General features: G+C 50.0%; 1 protein-coding gene across 1 annotated transcript in view; it reads left to right on the top strand.

Moving 5' to 3' along the window:
• The window catches only part of LOC146869685 (class I histocompatibility antigen, Gogo-B*0102 alpha chain-like), a 143,610-nt gene that overhangs the window by 44,147 nt on the left and 80,194 nt on the right, over positions 1 to 19,269 (top strand). Inside the window, exon 2 of the mRNA XM_085610559.1 lies at positions 4,957 to 5,226. Within this exon, the coding sequence (XP_085466685.1) occupies positions 4,957 to 5,226 (270 nt within the window). The remainder of the gene's footprint in view (positions 1 to 4,956; positions 5,227 to 19,269) is intronic.

Below are 19,269 nucleotides of genomic sequence, written 5' to 3'. Positions count from 1 at the left end.
AGGGTCCTCGCTCAGTCCAACCCTCTTCAACGTCTACATGAGCCCCCTCGCAGACATCGCACGCCAGCACAACCTCAACATCATCTCCTACGCCGACGATACCCAGCTGATCCTCTCCCTCACCAACGACCCTGCCACCGCCAGAGCCAACCTTCACGAAGGGATGAAAGAGGTAGCCGAATGGATGAAGAACAGTCGCCTGAAACTGAACTCGGACAAGACGGAAGTCCTCATCCTGGGATCCTCACCCTCCGCCTGGGACGACTCCTGGTGGCCCCCCGCCCTAGGCAGCGCACCCCAACCAACAGACCACGCACACAACCTGGGCTTCATCCTGGACTCCTCCCTCTCCATGACCAGACAAGTAAACGCCGTCTCCTCGTCGTGCTTCAACATCCTGCGCATGCTACGTAAGATCTTCCGGTGGATCCCCACCGATACCAGGAAGATGGTCACCCAGGCCCTCGTCACCAGCCGTTTGGACTACGGCAACTCCCTTTATGCCGGAACCACCGCCAAACTCCAGAAGAGACTCCAGCGGATCCAGAACGCCTCAGCACGACTCATCCTGGACATCCCCCGTCACAGCCACATCTCCGGACACCTGAGAGACCTGCACTGGCTCCCGGTCAACAAGAGAATCACCTTCCGTCTCCTCACCCACGCACACAAAGCCCTACACAACCAAGGCCCAGGATACCTCAACAGCCGCCTCAACTTCTACGCTCCCAAACGCCAGCTTCGATCGACCGGCCACGCCCTCGCCACCGTCCCCCGCATCCGAAGAGCCACCACAGGGGGACGGTCCTTCTCCTACCTCGCCGCCAAGACTTGGAACTCCCTCCCGACCCACCTCCGCCTGACCCAGGACCACTTCGCCTTCAGGAAACAACTCAAGACCTGGCTGTTCGAGCAGTAGCAGACCCCCCTCCCCTAGCGCCTTGAGACCCTCTGGGTGAGTAGTGCGCTATATAAATTTTCGATTCGGTTTGTCCAGAATAAAAAGGCTGCAGGAATCGGTCTTTGGGGGCACATAACAGGTCTCCTTCACCCGGGGCATTCCGAATTGGGCCCGTGGGGTTACCCAAGGGGCCCCCCTTACAACCCATGCACAATGTGGCAGGCACCATGGGGTGCCCGCTTCAGGGTGCACGATTTTCCCCATTCACCCAAGGGGCCCCCCTTACAAGCCATGCACAATGTGGCAGGCACCATGGGGTGCCCGCCACAGGGTGCACGATTTTCCCCATTCACCCATTTCTTCAATGGGAGCCTGTGTTGTTGTTAGGAACACAGGCTCCAATTGAAGTCAATGGGAGTTCGACCAAATCATATTCAGATGGATGCAGATGCATCATACTCGCTCGGTCAGACTCCCCCAATCCGAGTTGTACGGAAAGCATTCCGGAACTGATTTGGTCAGTGTGCTTTCCAAACGAGACCAGAATTGGCCCGTTAGTGTGAAAGGGGCGGGCAATGGGTGTTGCAGTGTGCGTTCCTTCTAAACAGTCATTGCTTTTTGACGCTGCCCCATATTTACAAGGATGTGGCAGTGCCAAAATTACCGCCAGTGACTACCTGGTCTTAAACAGGCGATACAAGTGGAAAGAACCGTGTTGGGATTACCCCGGGACTACGACTTTTTTGAACAGACTAAACCTTGAAAAAGCCCTGGCCCAATTTTAGCCACTGGGTGAAACACGTGTCGGCTGTTCACTTTGCTCTAATGTGAAGAAAGAAACAATACAATTAAAAAACAATAAAGGATATAACCTGAATGTTGGAACACTTGAACAAGAACTTCTCCTGTTTGAACAAATAAAACAAAAAACCTGTACTTATCAAAGTACTCTGACTATTCTTATTTTAAACTAATCAAGGAGGAGTTTTTGACTCATAACTTCACGCATGTACTTTTCCTGAGGCCATAGAGGTCCAGTGTCTCAAGTCAATCTCCTTAAGAATCAAGCTATATATACTGGGCAATTCTCTCTGGAACTGGGACCCCTGGACCTTAGCAACTCTGCAGATACAAGGAGAAATGTTTTATTTCTCCTCATATTTTGGTCTTTCCACGTGTGCTGCAGAAACAGAAAATTGTCTGTAAAGATTGTTTATGTGCAGTAAGGTGTCGCTTCCTGCACATAAACAATCCTCCCTGCAGCGCAGGCAACTTTGCAACATGGCGCAAATGTGCCTGCGCTGGCGGTAGGCTGCTTCTTTAGTGCCAGCGCTAGGGGAAACGCAGGGTTGCATCGCATTTTTGTAAATACAGCACATCTCTGCATTTCAAAGGTGATGGAGCGCGGTGTTAGCCTTCTTGGCTTACCGCCATGCTCCAACACTTTGCTTGTAAATATGCCCCAAGGTGTTTTAACCAGGACCACCTCGCCTTCAGGAAACAACTCAAGACCTGGCTGTTCGAGCAGTAGCAGACCCCCCTTCCCTAGCGCCTTGAGACCCTCTGGGTGAGTAGTGCGCTATATAAATGCCTTGATTGATTGATTTATTGAGTGCATAAATAATACGCCTATTTCTGGAGTTTCAGATGTGGTGTGCGTATGTGAAACAACAAGGTTTGTCTCCTCTCTGGAACAGCTTGGCAGTTGTTTGAACACAAGGGTAAGGCATTTTGTATCTGCGCGAAAGCACAATCCTGAAAGTTTATGGGGGAGATTTGCAAGAACTCCGCGCAACGCAGTGCAGCCCCCAGCAAGACAGCACTACATTTCGTGACAGGGAGGGAGCATTAGAGTGCCATATCTTCAGAGATTTCCTCCCCTTTCACTTGCGCCGGCGCTGATTTTAGCTGGTTTTAGCACCATACGCTAGGGTGTGTGCATGAATCGAGCATAGGTTTTGTACAGGAAGGGTGCCCTTCCAGTACAAACTACTATGCCTAGGTACAACGCAAAGCTTTTCCCACTTTGTATGCATGCTGCACAGTGCAGCGCCCATGCAAAGTCAGAAAAGCATGGAGGATTAAAGCATTTTTCCTGTTAGCTCCTCCTTTGAAGGGGGCATAACTTTTAGCACCCTGTCCAGTGGTCCAGTGGGAGACCCTTGCTCTTCTGCAGGTCCGCTGTTGTCTGTCTTGTGTTTGTGCCCATTTTGTATGTCTTATGTTTGTGCCCGATTTCTGTCTGTTGTCTGTCTCTTTGTTGTTATTTTTGCCCCTGTTTATTTTTGCCTGTTTTATTCTTCATTATACCTGTGCACCTGAGTGTGCCCTCTACGCCCATTTCTTGCCGCCCTTTTCCTGCCGCTGCTGCCCACGTGGCCCCTCCCCCTGCCAGTTCACGCTCCCAGCTGCGCTTCCCTCTCCCTTCCCTATTTAATGGCGGCCGCTGCTCGGACATTCGAGCAAAACCTCTGACCTCCTGGTCAGGCACTCTGCTCTCCTCCCCAGCAGCTCCGCTGTTGTGCCGCTGCTGCTGACCCCGTTCACCTCTGAGCTGGTAGGAGTTGAAGGCTCTCCTCTACCCGCAGGCTCCTGCCTGCATCTCATCCTTGGTGGTCCAGTGGGAGAGCCTTGCTCTTCTGCTGGTCCGCTGTTGTCTGTCTTGTGTTTGTGACTGTGTTGTCTGTCTTGTGTTTGTGCTCGATTTCTGTCTGTTGTCTGTCTCTTTTTTGTTATTTGTGCCCCTGTTTATTTTTGCCTGTTTTATTCTTTATTGTACCTGTGCACCTGTTTGTGTCCTCCATGCCCGTTTCTTGACGCCCTTTTCCCGCCACTGCTACCCACGTGTCCCCTCCCACCTGACGGTTCCTGCTCCCGCCTCCCAGCTGCGCTTCCCTCCTCCCTTCCTCATTTAGTGGCAGCGGCGCAGCTGGCATGCCTAAGGCAAGCCCTTCTGCGCCCGTCTGCGACCCGACTACGACCAGAGCCAGCGACCCTGGTCTCCAACCACCCACTGCTACGACTCTGCGGCCCTCCTCGCACTGAACTCTGGAAGGAAGAACTGGAAGGAACAAAAAGGGCAGTCAATGGAACATTGGTGTGTGCAAGAGAGTGGATTAAAACACTTAGAGAGAGGTGTGTGTAGTGGATTAGTGTCTCACGTGCTTAGAAAGCTGTGTGCAGGATCAGTGCAGAAAGAAGGGACAAGGGTGTCTGACAATCTGGGGCATATTTACAAACCCCTATCGCCACAGGAACGTTACTTTTTGCGATGTTCCTGTGGCGATACAGGCTTTGCCTTATTTAGAAGGCACGTTAAGCCACTTAACACTGCCTTGAAAATCAAGTCCCTTTTCACGCTACACTTAGCGTGAAAGGTGTGGACAATGGTTGTTGTGGTGGGTGTTCCACTGCAACACCCATTGATTTTGCCACGGCCCCCTATTTACAAGGGTGGTGCAAATAAGAGGCAGTGTCAAAATTAAGACAAAAAAAAAATCTGATCTTAACATGATGAGACGAGGAGAAATGCCTTTTTTCTCATCGTTTTTTCTGTTTCCATGTGTGCTGCAATGTGTATAAAAACAGCAAAATGCCATGCATGATTGTTTATGAGCAGGAAGGTGTCCTTTCCTGCACATAAACAATAATTTTAAAAATGATGAGTTGCAACTTCTAGGTGTGCTGCACAAAACAGCACACATAGAAGTTACAAATCGCCATTTAAGATTGTTTATGTCACCTTCCTGCACATGAACAATCATTCCCCCTAACCCAGGAACCCTTGTACCGTGGTGGCGTTGGCGCTAGGCAGCTGAAATAAACGCCAGCGCAAGAAGAAACACAGGGCCGCACCGTATTGTAAAAATGGTGCAGACCTGTGTTTCAGAAGTGGTGGACCGTGGCGTTAAACCAAGAAGGTCACTTTTATGTAAATATGCCCCTCAATGTAACAAATCAGGAGATGTGTGTTGGGGATTCATGGAACACATGATGGCGTGGAGACAGCAGCAACAGACGATAACCACTCTCTAATTCTCCCCCCCCCCCCACAGGCTCACACTCTCTGCGCTATACATTCTCCTTCCTTTCGGAGCCCCTCCCTGGAGTCCCCCAATATTCCGTAGTTGGGTACGTGGATGAGGTCCCCATCATCGGTTACAGCAGCAAGAGTGGCAGGGCGGGGCCCCGGGCCCCCTGGATGGAGAACATCACAAACAAGGAGCCACAGTTCTGGGAAGAGAGCAGAGAAACCTTTGAAGAAGCGAAGAAGACGCTGAATGACAGTCTGAGAAGCCAGATGGAGCAAAAGGACCAGCCCCCGGGTGAGTTACTGGGGAGGGAGGTCAGTAATGATCTGGGGAAGTAAGTGAGCGACTGAGCGGATGTGAGTTCCAAAGAGATGTGAGTGCCGGGGGCAGAGCTTCAGGGGTGACAAGTGATACAAGGGCACAGGGAGCTGAGAAAGGAGACAGGGCCTGCTGACGATAATTATAGGCCCATTTTGTACGTAAATAATTTTCTTCATGCTTTCAGTATCGTACTGTGTTGGCACCTCTGGTCCACCACATCAGAGTAATGCCTCTTTTAGAAATAATCGTACCCAGATTAACAAAACTCTTAGAGGCAGATTTACCAAGATTTTACACCATGTTTGACACAAATCAGCACAAAACCTTTTTTTTCCGATTTACTTATCAGCATTAAACTTGTTTAGCGCTGGAAATAAAAGGGCATATTTACATGCCCCTATCACCACAGGAATGTCAATTTTAATGAAGTTCCTGTGACGATAGTGGTTTCACCTTATTTACAATGTGGCATTAAGCCACTTTACGTGGCTTAATGCTGCCTTGTAAATAATGCCGCTGTTCACGCTACACACAGGGGTTGATTCCGATGTCAGTCGGAAGGGCTCTGAATTGGATTCAGGTTTGCCAAAACTGATCCGGAGCCCTTGTTTCCGACTGACTTGTTTCCAGTTCCGAAGGACCAAGTAAGATGCCTGGAAACCATTATGGCTGGCCGAATCAGTTCCTAAAGGCATTCAGAGAGATCGAACTGTTCCGGAGCTGCTTCGTACAGATCTATGGACTTGGATAACGAACGAGTCAGTATGATGACCGATTCGGACAGCCTTTTCGATTCGGTTTGTCCAGAATAAAAAGGCTGCAGGAATCGGTCTTTGGGGGCACATAACAGGTCTCCTTCACCCGGGGCATTCCGAATTGGGCCCGTGGGGTTACCCAAGGGGCCCCCCTTACAACCCATGCACAATGTGGCAGGCACCATGGGGTGCCCGCTTCAGGGTGCACGATTTTCCCCATTCACCCAAGGGGCCCCCCTTACAAGCCATGCACAATGTGGCAGGCACCATGGGGTGCCCGCCACAGGGTGCACGATTTTCCCCATTCACCCATTTCTTCAATGGGAGCCTGTGTTGTTGTTAGGAACACAGGCTCCAATTGAAGTCAATGGGAGTTCGACCAAATCATATTCAGATGCATGCAGATGCATCATACTCGCTCGGTCAGACTCCCCCAATCCGAGTTGTACGGAAAGCATTCCGGAACTGATTTGGTCAGTGTGCTTTCCAAACGAGACCAGAATTGGCCCGTTAGTGTGAAAGGGGCGGGCAATGGGTGTTGCAGTGGGCGTTCCTCCTAAACAGTCATTGCTTTTTGATGCTGCCCCATATTTACAAGGATGTGGCAGTGCCAAAATTACCGCCAGTGACTACCTGGTCTTAAACAGGCGATACAAGTGGAAAGAACCGTGTTGGGATTACCCCGGGACTACGACTTTTTTGAACAGACTAAACCTTGAAAAAGCCCTGGCCCAATTTTAGCCACTGGGTGAAACACGTGTCGGCTGTTCACTTTGCTCTAATGTGAAGAAAGAAACAATACAATTAAAAAACAATAAAGGATATAACCTGAATGTTGGAACACTTGAAAAAGAACTTCTCATGTTTGAACAAATAAAACAAAAAACCTGTACTTATCAAAGTACTCTGACTATTCTTATTTTAAACTAATCAAGGAGGAGTTTTTGACTCATAACTTCACGCATGTACTTTTCCTGAGGCCATAGAGGTCCAGTGTCTTGAGTCAATCTCCTTAAGAAATAAGCTATATATACTGGGCAATTCTCTCTGGAACTGGGACCCCTGGACCTTAGCAACTCTGCAGATACAAGGAGAAATGTTTTATTTCTCCTCATATTTTGGTCTTTCCACGTGTGCTGCAGAAACAGAAAATTGTCTGTAAAGATTGTTTATGTGCAGTAAGGTGTCGCTTCCTGCACATAAACAATCCCCCCTGCAGCGCAGGCAACTTTGCAACATGGCGCAAATGTGCCTGCGCTGGCGGTAGGCTGCTTCTTTAGTGCCAGCGCTAGGGGAAACACAGGGTTGCATCGCATTTTTGTAAATACAGCACATCCCTGCATTTCAAAGGTGATGGAGCGCGGTGTTAGCCTTCTTGGCTTACCGCCATGCTCCAACACTTTGCTTGTAAATATGCCCCAAGGTGTTTTAAGGCAAAGCAGTGCAAAGTGCTGCTTTGCTTCACTTAGCACCAAGGGGGCGTTCAATGGGTGGCGCATGGGCGTTCCCATGCAACCATCCAAGGTTTCTGACGCTGAACCCAATTTACTAAACAAAGTAGACAGGGTATAGCATGAAACTGTGCCCTTTTCAAGTATGTGCATGGAAGCAGACATGCTTTTATTTCTCCTTCCTTTTCCGAGTTTGTAAGTGTGCTGCATGTTACAGCACACATACAAAGAGGGAAAAGGGTTAAAGTTAGCCAGAATTTTGTATTGGAAGGGTACCCTTCCAGTACAAAACCTATGCTAAACTCACGGGGACCCCGTTGCACTATGGTGCAAAGGTGTTTCTATGGCATACTGCAGCTGATTTCAGCTTAAAATGAAACAAGCGGACTGGACAATGGAAACACCCTCTACGCTGGAATCAACAAATCCCTGCTATGCAAACTACAGACCATCCAGAACACTGCGGACAGACTTAAATCTTAAATCTTTATTTCAGATTAAATGGTAAAGCTGCCCATCAGTATTTCTTTCTTTCCGGGTCATCTATTTTATGCAGCCAGTTCTGAGCGAACAGCAAGTCTCTATGCCAATGCATCCGAGACAATCCCAGATAACTCCGCCCAGAATTTGGTGTGACTGGGTATCCCCAATTAGTACGTAGTCAGCCATCCTCCATGTCCTCGCAGGACTAAGACGTTGGTGGTGCTGCCTACCCAAGTCTGTGAAAGTATTTATATTGGACCAGCGTGTGTCACCCAGACTCATAGGGTCCTCTCTCCACTCCCTCTCATACAGCCTCCCGCTTACCTCCGAGCTGTTGGGAAGTATCTTGTGGCTTAATAATCAGAGACCCTGGAGTATTTTTTACACTTTACTGGTCATGAGAATAGTTTCAAGCGGGGTGAAATCTGGAGGGGAATCCATCGCTTCCAGGAGCTATAGCAGGGCACAGCTGCAAATAGACAGAACTATGACCCGGATGCGGCTGGAGATTGTACTGAAGGTCCGTCAAGGCCATCATATGATGGGAATGGACTACGTCACTCAGTCCAGTCATCCCAACAGGCTCCGTGTTGTGAAGCCCTGCAAAGGAAGAGGATGTGGCATAACAGCAAGAGTTGCCAACTACGGAACTGGGGAATGCGTTTGAGTCTGAGGGTCGGCTCAACATCCTGTGGTTCTGGGCAAATCACTTCATTTTCTCGTGCCTAAAAATGAATGTGTCCTTTTGTAGTGTAACTGGTGCTCATGTGAAGCACTCCAAAACCTTCAATCCGGGTTTGTGCTATATAAAACTGCAAAAAAGAGCTTTGACCAGCCCACTCCAAGTGGAGTTTCCTTCATTGGAAGGCCTGTCCAACCAACATCCCTAAAAGCATCACCTTAAAATCACCGACAGTACAGCTGAAGGGAGATGGCCTGTCGTAAAAGGTAAGGAGAGGACATGTGTCCCCCCCAGGCCAGATCAGTGTCTGACTAACTCTAAGCCTTGTAGCCATAAAGTCAGTCATTCAGCTCGTTAGCCCACATCCCTGCAAAACAGAGAGTACTGGCAGTGAGTTTCTTTTACGCGGGTGCTTCACAAAAAGATACACAGTGTGGAGAGAGACCCCCATCAAACAGCGCGGCTCTTCCTGCATGTGATGCAGGGAGAGGGCACCATGTACTTCAAGTTGTGGAGTTATACTGCACACCAGCTCATGTCGCCCCTGGAAGAGGCCAATGGACCTAACGACAGTGTTTTCAGCTCCACGCTTGATGGGCCATGAAACCCAACCCACACTCTCTGAACCTTGTGAAGTCACCTGACCTGGTGGTCCAAACATATCCTAAAGACATCACAAATGCATATGATGTGGTGCCCTGATTAGTTGAGGCGCTCACATAGTGAAGCAAACCCTATTCATTCAGAGGCATCCGTTCCTCCATCCTAAAAGCCTCCTAGAATCCCTGCCCTGTGATTCTCCCATGAAGGATTCACTCAGAGGCTCTCCTGCCACTGGAGGGAAAACAAGCAACTGATTCTAATGGATAATTCTAACAATAGCTTTTGAATATCCGCAGGGGCCAGGCTGGAGCCCGAAGATTCTCACTTGCATTGTTCCCAGGCACCAGTAGGTGGCGCAGTGGGGCTCTGCATTAACCGATCCGGAAGTGAGAACGGACCAGCATATAAGCGCCACCCCTGCACATCAATGTAATCTTTCTTTCTGTGCCCTCATATGAGGGGATGGAATTTGCTCCTAAATGTTTTCTTTGTCAGTTGGCAAGTTTTATGCTAAAAAAATTCTCTTTTTGCCCAATGTGAAAGGGAATCACGTCTTCTCTAAAAACTGCATGGTTTAAGCCTTGCAGGGACTGTCTCAATCAGATGTCTGTGACAGACCCTCTTGAGGTGTGCCTCCGGTGTTAGGGTTCGTGGGGTGACTCCAAATCCTGCCGGCAGAGTGCCTTACGAATCTGAATGCAAAAAGAACAATTGATGTGTTATGTTTCTAGACCCCTCACGTTCCTTGCCCATGCTAGACAAACAAGCATTTGCAATGCAATAGATCTCGCATTTATACGAGTTTGAGCTATTGGCATTGTAAATGACAATGCTTTTTATTTAAGTTTGGTTTTTTAAAACATAAATAAAAGGCACTGTCATTTACAATGCCAATAGCTCAAACTCGTATAAATGCGAGACCTATTGCATTGCAAATGCTTGTTGTAGTTCTAGGTTTCTGTTGTAACCTCTAGGGGTGTGAGAAGTTGTGTTGAAGGGGTAAGCGGTTGAGGTAGGTGAAACCTGTCAGTGCTAAAGTCTTTTGCTAAACATTTTGGACCTGCCAATCGTGAGGATGTGACTTAATGGCTAGAGCGGGCGACTTTGAAGTTGGCGAACTGGGTTTGAGATTGGTGTCGGCGCAAACATCCTGTGATTCTGGGTAAATCAATTAATCTCCCCGTACCAAAAAAACGAATGTGTCCTACAACTGATGCTCATGTAAAGCGCCCTGATACCTTCGGGTCGAGTTCACGCTATATAAGAAAACTGCAAAAAAATAAACTCTCAAACATTTTTTCCGTGAGAAGTTGTCTTCCTTCAGAACTTGGCGTTGTTTACTCCGGGGTAGACTTTCTACAAAAGTGTTTATTTCGCATAATGGAGACTCCAACGGCATTATATGCTTCGTAGCCCAATTTTGTATTCAGGGAAAGGGTGGGTTCCGTGCCCTACCATGTATTCCTGTGGAGCACTTTTTTTCCAGTCAGAGGCACTTACAGAAGGTACATGCTCTGGCGTGAGAGGCAGCTGCCATCTCTAGTGAATATGGCACTTTATTTTAAAGCAAGCGCCTTATGCCTCGCCTCAGCTGTGGAAAGCGCTACATAAATAGGAACGCATTAGTGAAGGCTTGGAGCGAGGTGAGATCGTGTGCTGCGAATGAACGCGCACGCTTGGTATTGTCCGTTTGATGTCACCGCACCCCATACAGGCCCTTTTGACAAGTGAGAGTTCTTTGTCCTGAGGGCTGGGGTCTGGGAGGCCTTGAGGCTTCCCTCGGGAATCTCTGGGGGAGGGAAGCTTTCCCTGCTGCTGCTGCACACGCTGTCCCTCCCTTTTGTCCTCGAGCCTTGAAAGGAGATAGGAGTCTTGACTCAGCACCCGGGAAGGAGGCGTGAGGAGCATCTGGGGCCACCCTTGCCAACACATGTTTCATTCGTAGCGCACATGCAGACAGTACAGCTTAAAGACAAAGTTCTGAGCATCCAATATATAATTTTCTCCCGAAGTCAGAAGTAAATCGAGACCTTCAATATGACTAGGAAGGACCCGCGCAAGGCCAACACAACAAGCATAAATTGAGATTCCGCCCAACAATGTGGTGGGCGACTGTAAGCAAATCAGATGCAGACCGGTCCAAGTTTGATAGCCGTATACTTTTGGTGATCCTGGCGGTCGGGTGCCAGAATTGTCGGGCACTGTTACAGAAGATTTTTCCTGCGTTCGCAACGGACCGGCCATTAAGCTTGTACCGTTCTGCATCTGACTTGCATTGTCTCCCACCACTTTGTTGGGCAGAATTTCATTTTTTTCTCTCTTTCCTATTAAGTTTTGAAGCAATTAATTCTCTCTGCACTGTCTATTATTTAATAAGTGTTAAAGTAATTCTGTCCCTGACAGAACCAACATTACTTTACATTCTACTGTTTCTGTGTCTGTCATTTGTTCATGTTTTTGCCCTAGTCCTATTTCAGTAGCTGTGATTGTGTGTATAATAAGCTGTTGCAGCAAGACGATGCTCATAGGAACAAGGTGATATCCACATACGAGGGGAAATGTTGGGGCAGCCTCGAAAAATAACCATTGAGGTTCTAGGTTTTCTTTCAGGTTCTGTGGCGATATGACTCAGATAGCTTCAACTGAATTTTAAAAATACTCCCCTGGTGTACTTGGACTTTGTGGGTCTTGTTATGCCACAGTTGGTAGTGATCTCTTCCATTTACCATCAGCTTCCATACACACAAACCTCTGACTCTTTCTGGCTTAGTTTCTGCAAACCATACATATGTATGCCATGCCCGCAAATATAAATGAGGCCTAATAGCTCGTTATTTACAGCACGTTTACTAATAAACGCATGTTATCTACAATCCCAAAAATGCATTTTCATTAGAAAGTGCGGCTGAACCTTCACCACATACTCATTGCTCCAATAGATAATATATGTTAAGAACGCTGGAGCAGTGTATCACCATCTAGGTGCAGAGGACCCTGTATACACAAGGCTGCTGCTTTGTTACCTCACCTTTTATGGACTGGGTAGGGTTATTAGGCTATCCTTAAATGTGATGGATTGTCAAGTATATGCAGAAGCTAATTCCAGAGTGAGTTTATTTCAAGGTCCCCTTAACCCATGACTTGTGAAGTGGTGGTGGCATGAACCTGATATGCTCAGTTTGTAAGGTATGCGTTTGATACTAGGGTCTGGGCCATACAGGTTTGGGGGGGGGGGGTATTTTTGACACTCATTCACAATACACCCTGTGTTGTTCATGAAGTAGTTCATTACTGTGTGTGTGCACAGGCACACCCCATTTATTTGAATGCCTCAGTTTACTAGTAAGCAAAGAATGAGCAATCGAATGAGCTTTCCATGAAGGACTTTGCCGCTCCTCTTTCTTACAGAGATTTAAAGGTCAAGCAAAATAGCAGAAATATATACATCTAGTTGGCCTTTCTGCCTTTTGGGATTCCAAGGTGGCTGGAAAGTCTGAACCTCAAAGCCAGGTTGCTGAGCTGCTAAAGGGGCGATGAAAGTAATCCTGTAGAAGGCCACTCTTTGCTTGTACCCTTGTTCTTGTGTGAGCTTAATAGCTTATGAAAACTTTGTTGCTACCCTGAAAAGGCATTTTGGTCTCACACTGACCATTTGAAGTTCATACTCCGAGTGTCTTCCAAACTTCTTCCTTGATGACCAGCACACGCTCAGTCTAATCTTAAAATGCGTTATTCTTTTTACCTGGTTATTGTCTGTAAAAGTGGCTGTAAATATGACATGCCAGTTTATGCTGTTTAGAACCCGACTGGCTCCCGCTCGGCCAGCTGGCTGTGTCTTGTAATTCACAATGTGTTATGTGCTCCGGAAATCTGAGCGACTCGAAGAATTCACAGAACACGCCCAAACCTGTCACCTCTGGCCAGGCTTAAACTTTCCCAGGCTGTGCCAATCTGACAGTTTTGGCACTGCCCACGTTTGGGCCGCGGCTAATGACCGAGGTGAAGTGGGTGCTCTGTGCCCGGCGTGCAACTGACGGACAACACGCGGCGTCGAGCGCCTCGCCACATGTTCTGTGCCCAGAAGGCTCTGCTAATTTCCTGACGGGCTGGGAAGTTTGGCTGCAGATTAAAGGCATGACTTCATATTTCCCATATTCATTTAACAAGGGGGGAAAATGATGGCTTTTGCAGATATAAACATCCCGTCAGAAAGATAAACACTCGCGCCGGAGCTGCTTATGGTCCAGCCCACAGGGGTAGAACAAGGACGGGTTCACAAAACGTATTTCGTTAAGGATATGTGCGTTACGATTGTGAGGCAGTGAAACAAGCGCGCACTGAAGTTTACGAGGAGGGAGTGGGGGCGGGCACAGTGCAAATGGTGTGCACTTTGATGTCCTCCGTGGCCGCGCGGCTCACTGAGGACATCAAAGGAAGTGATCAGGCAGTGCTTTTCAGGCTGCCAAATGGTGCGCGCGCCCGGCGCACATGCACTGTAGTTGGCGGCCTGAAAAGCACTGTTTGCACTTCCAAAACTCGCTTACTATAAGTCTCGCCAGAGGCAGCGCTAAAGCGCTGTCTCAGGCGAGACCTAAAAAACACTTAGAGCCGTGTGTTACACCCACTGGGAGGAAGATTATTCACCTTCCCACAATGCACCCCCTGGTCACATGACCTGCCCCACTGTCCATGTGATCAGAAATCTGCACGGAGCACTTTACATGTCACGTTCTTCTGTTTTAAAGCTATTATTGGCTAAGCCCCCTTGTCATTGCACAATCTTCAGTCAGCTGATTCAGAGGAGGTTATGTTTACGGTATATACTCTCTTAAAGCTAGTGTTAGGGTGAGGAGATTGCTTGAGTAGCTTACCAGTATGAAGGTGTTTCTCCGCATGTTTGATTTAACATCCTATGTTTATTTATTTAATTTCACAGAGTTTTATATAGCGCAAACTTGACCCGAAGGTATGGGGTATCAGAGCGCTTTACATACGGACACATTCATTTTTGTTAGACACGGGTAGATAAAGTGATTTGCCCAGAATCACAGGATGTTCAGCGTCATTGCCGAGACTTGTCGGCATGGTCGGATTGGGATCAAAATTCAGCCCGGGCACTCCCAAAAAAGTGGCCCCCATTCCTGGGTCAGGCCCGTTCACGAAACAGCATTTGGCTAGTCTCTTCGGGCTCATTTGTAGAGAAATATTTGATAAATTATGTCTTTTAAAGCTCATAGAGCCAGAAAAATTGGTGAAAACTAAAAGCACTACATTTAGGCGGGGCGGGCGAAATGAAATAAAGTGGCCCAAAGATATGGCTATGTTTGCCACCTGGCCGTTTTTTTAATCAGCATTAACAGTATTTTAATGCCCTTGCCAGTACGAAAATGAAGAAAAACACCTAAAGCTGGTATTTTCGTCCCTGATCGATATGTACTTCAAAGTTTGGACAGTAAACATAAGGTGAAAGCAGTTTAAAATGTAGTCTAAAGCTTCTTTAATGATCTGTGACTGATGGTTAAAACTAAACAAAGGAAGAAAAGCCATGTTAAGAAGGAATACAGACTTTTTTATTATTGAATAATGTGACCGTATATTGGTATCAACCCCACCTTTTTTTAAATTCCAAATGTTGCTAATGTTTATTTTAATGTATTTATTACATTTTATAATTTTTAAATGGAATTCTTTGATATTGCACATGCACTTTACCTTTGAAATTTATATGTATGAATTGTGGTGTATTTTTTTTTCCTGTGCTTTTATGGTCATATTGGCCGAAATTAATAATTCTTGACTTGACTTGAATAAAGAATCCTCTCTCATTAAGTTCCAGCCTTTACAGATTCTTAAACAATGAGCAAACAGAAGGTTATGTTTTTTATTGTAGTTTTATATAGCGTAAACTCGGCCAAAGGGTGCAATCATATGAGCACCTGTTGCATTACAGAGATCAAATTCATTTTTATTTTAGGCCTTGCGTAATTAAGTCATTTGCCCAGAATCACAGGGTGTTGCGGTGAGGCTGGGACTCGAACCTATTTCCATAGTTCCACATTCGCCAGCTCTGACCCTAACATTACATTATCTAAATGTTCCGCTCTGGGAAAGGTGCTTCACGGCGAGGTTTTTTTTTTTTGATAATCAACTTTATTGCATTTTTGATACAACAATACAGCGATAGCAAATCAAACCTATCATCGGGGTGAATTACAATCAAAGCACGCTGTCTGAGACTCAAAGAGCACCGGTGAAGTAAATATAACATTTGCCAATCAGTAAATAGTTCTCCAACAGACTCAGACCTCTCAAGCGGGCAGCAAGTTAAACCATTTGCCCCATATTTTGCCAAAAAGTTCAGGACAGCCTCGGGCCTCGAAGAGGGGCTCTTCCTGGGCTCCACACAAGTCCACCCCATGCCTCCACTGCCTCACAGTCGGAGGTTTAGCCTGGTATCGCGCTTCGCCACTGCAACCGCTGTTCCTAGGAGGCGCCTATCTGCCCGGGACCCATCTATGCCATCGAACACCCCCAGGATCAGACGCAATGGGTCATGGGGGATGTTGGAAGGCGGACCCCGAGGAGTCGGCGAGACCACCAAGGGGGGCCCTCTCACTGTACGAAGTAGCCGAGCGCTGCCGAGAAGTCTCCTGAGAGATCCTTCTCCTATCACGTACTAGCACAGTAACACCACCACACAGGACTCAAGGAGGTTGTCTCAAGACAAGCAATTCTTTATCAGTAATAAAAAGGTTACGAGGTCAATATTTACACGAAGGGATCGAGGGATCCACCAAAAGTCTCAGTGTCTCTTTGGGAGCGTAGGGGTAGCGGGACAGTCTTCGGCAGGGGTGCGGTACGAGGGTACCTGGGGCCCAGTTCTTATCCTCAAGCTGGAGGACCTCCGGACCTCGGAGGGGTCGAGCCGCGACGGCGTCAGCAGGGCTCTGGCGTACAGTTCGTGGAGAGCCACGATCCAATCAGCAGGGCTCTCAAGATGGTTTCTGCTCAGCTCAAGCCGCGACGTCGTCAGCAGGGCTCCGAGGGAGGTTTCAGCGAGGTTGGGCCGCAACAGCGTCAGCAGGGCTCCGATGTTCCAGGTGGCTTCAAAGGGTTCACAAGAAGGAGCCGCGACGCAGTCAGCAGGGCTCGTGATGGTTCCGACAAGAGTTCTTCTCCGTAGGGTCAGCCGCGATTCAATCAGCAGGGCTCTCGACTCCGGGATACAACTGCCGATCTGTGGCGGGGTCGCCCCAGATATAGGTCTGGAGCCCTTTGATGTCCGGACCCAGGCGCCCGGTGGGGGCGGAGAGGCCGGGTGGAGGTGGCCAGACGCCCAGCAGGAGAGGCGCCAGGCCCAAGGGAGTTGCAGGGCGATCACACCTCGAGAGGGGAGGACAGTTGGGGTTCCCATCGATACTGTCCTCCGCCGGGGGCGATGAATGGTTCCTGCGGCACCCCCTGGCCAGTTTGTGGTGCCTCGATGTCGGGGCTTCGCTGGGGTCGAGGCCGGGTTGAGCGGGGTCGCGCTGGCTGGTGACCTGCCCCACTGTCCATGTGATCAGAAATCTGCCAACAAGATGGCGGAGCCACGAGGGGTATGCGACCTCGTGCAGCCCCGGATGAAGGGCCTCGGTGCAGTTCAGGAGGGTGGCCCGTGAAGGCCGGGGCGGGGAACGGGCACAATCCACGGGGGTAAGGACCATGCCACGAGGCCGGGTCCAACAGGCGTCCCCCCCAGCCGAAGGCATGGAGAGTCACCCATCTCCTTGGGGATTCTCCTCGTCAAGGCGGAAGAAGCGGGACAGGCCGTCGGCGTTGGCATGGTCATTGCCGGGTCGGTGTTCAACGTCAAAGTCCATCCCTTGTAGCGAGATGGACCATCGCAGCAGCTTGGGGTTCTCGCCCCGCATTTGCATTAACCACCGCAGGGGCCGGTGGTCGGTCTGGACCCGGAAGTGGGTACCGAAGAGGTAGGGCCGGAGTTTCTTGAGGGCCCACACCACAGCGAAGGCCTCACGCTCGATGGTGCTCCATCGTTGCTCCCGGGGCAGTAGCCGTCGGCTGATGAAGGCCACTGGTCGGTCGAGCCCCTTTTCATCGGCCTGGGACAGGACGGCCCCGATCCCATACTCGGAGGCGTCCGTCTGCACCACGAACTCCTTATTGTAGTCAGGGGCCTGTAGCACCGGGGCAGTACACATTGCGGTCTTTAGGGTGTCGAAGGCTGCTTGGCAGCGGGGTGTCCAGTGCACCTTTTTGGGCTGCTTTTTGGACGTTAGCTCTGTGAGGGGGCCAACAATGCTCCCATAGTCCCGGATAAACCGCCGGTAGTATCCGGTGAGACCCAGGAAGGCCCGGACAGCGGTCTGGGTAGTGGGGGGTTCCCAGGCCTGGATGGCATCTATTTTCGGTTGGAGAGGGGCCACCTGCCCGCTCCCCACTTGATGGCCCAGGTAGGTCACGGATCCGTGGCCGATCTGGCATTTGCTGGCCTTGATTGTGAGCCCGGCCCGCTGGAGGGCGGCCAGGACGGCTTTAATGTGAAGGAGGTGCTCTGCCCAGTGGTTGCTGTACACGGCAATGTCATCTAGGTAGGCCGCGCTGAAGGCCTCAAGCTCGGCCAAAACCTTGTTCACCAGTCTTTGAAAAGTGGCCGGGGCGTTCTTCATTCCGAAGGGCATCACCCGAAAGTGGTAATGCCCATCCGGGGTTGAAAAGGCGGATCTTTCTTGGGCGCCGGGGGTGAGCTGGATCTGCCAGTACCCGGCGGTGAGGTCCAGCGTGCTCAAGTAGCGAGCGGCCCCTAAGCGGTCGATGAGTTCATCGGCCCTGGGTATAGGGTGGGCGTCCGTCTTGGTCACTGCATTCAGGGCTCGGTAGTCCACGCAGAATCGCAACTCCGGGGGGCGGCCGGGAGCTGCGGCCTTTGGCACCAGGACGACAGGGCTGGCCCACGGGCTGTCGGAGGGTTCGATGACCCCCAGGGCCAGCATCTTCGTTACTTCGGCCTGGATGCATGCCCGCACTCGGTCGGGTACCCGGTAGGCTCTGTGTCGCACGGGGGGGCTCTCCCCGGTGTCGACGTCGTGGACGCACCAGTGGGTCACCCCCGGGGTGAGGGAGAAGAGGGCTGCGTAGTCCTGCAGCAGTTGCTGGCAGTCGTTGCGCTGTTCTGGAGTCAGGGAAGAGGCGAGTTGGACACCCTCGATTGTTCCATCATGGACGTTGGACTGCAAGACGTCGGGCAGGGGCTCGGAGTCGTCCTCGCCCCCCTCGTCGGTCGCCAGTAGCAGGCTCAGTTCGGTCCGGGCAAAGTGGGGTTTTAGCCTGTTAGCATGTAGGACCCGGAGGGGGTTCCGGGGGGACTCCAGGTCGACCAGGTAGGTGACGGGACTTTTCTTCTCCACTACCTTGAAGGGCCCGGTCCATTTGTCCTGGAGGGCGCCGGGTTCATCCGGGGCCATGACCCATACCTTCTGACCTGGCTCGAATTCTATGGTGGAGGAGTTCCGATCGTACCACCGCTTCATGTCCTCCTGGCTGGCCTCGAGGTTGGCTTCGGCCATGGCTCGGAACTTGCGGGTCTGGTTTCGGAGGGTCAGGAGGTATCGGTAGACGTCCGGAGGGGCGCCGTGGGGCTTCGTCTCCCAGCTCTCTCTGACCAGGCTGAGCGGTCCGCGGACCGGGTGTCCGTACAATAGTTCAAACGGGCTGAACCCCAGGGACTTCTGCGGGACCTCCCGATAGGCAAACAGGAGGCACGGCAGCAGGACATCCCATCTCCGCCTGAGGGGCTCTTCTAGGCCCTGGATCATTCCCTTTAATGTTCTGTTGAACCGCTCAACCAGTCCGTTCCCCTGAGGGTGATAGGGGGTCGTGAACTTGTATGTGACCCCGCACTGCTGCCACAGGGACCGCATGTATCTGGAAATAAAGTTCGTGCCTCTGTCGCTCACCACTTCGCGGGGAAATCCCACTCGGGAGAAGATCCCCATTAAGGCCCGGCCTACCACGGGGGCCGTTATAGTTCTTAGCGGGA

Source organism: Triturus cristatus, chromosome 1_1 (genome assembly GCF_964204655.1).
Source record: "Triturus cristatus chromosome 1_1, aTriCri1.1, whole genome shotgun sequence".
Taxonomy (NCBI): domain Eukaryota; kingdom Metazoa; phylum Chordata; class Amphibia; order Caudata; family Salamandridae; genus Triturus; species Triturus cristatus.
The sequence above is the reverse complement of the archived record's forward strand: the minus strand, read 5'-3'. Positions and strand labels throughout refer to the sequence as shown.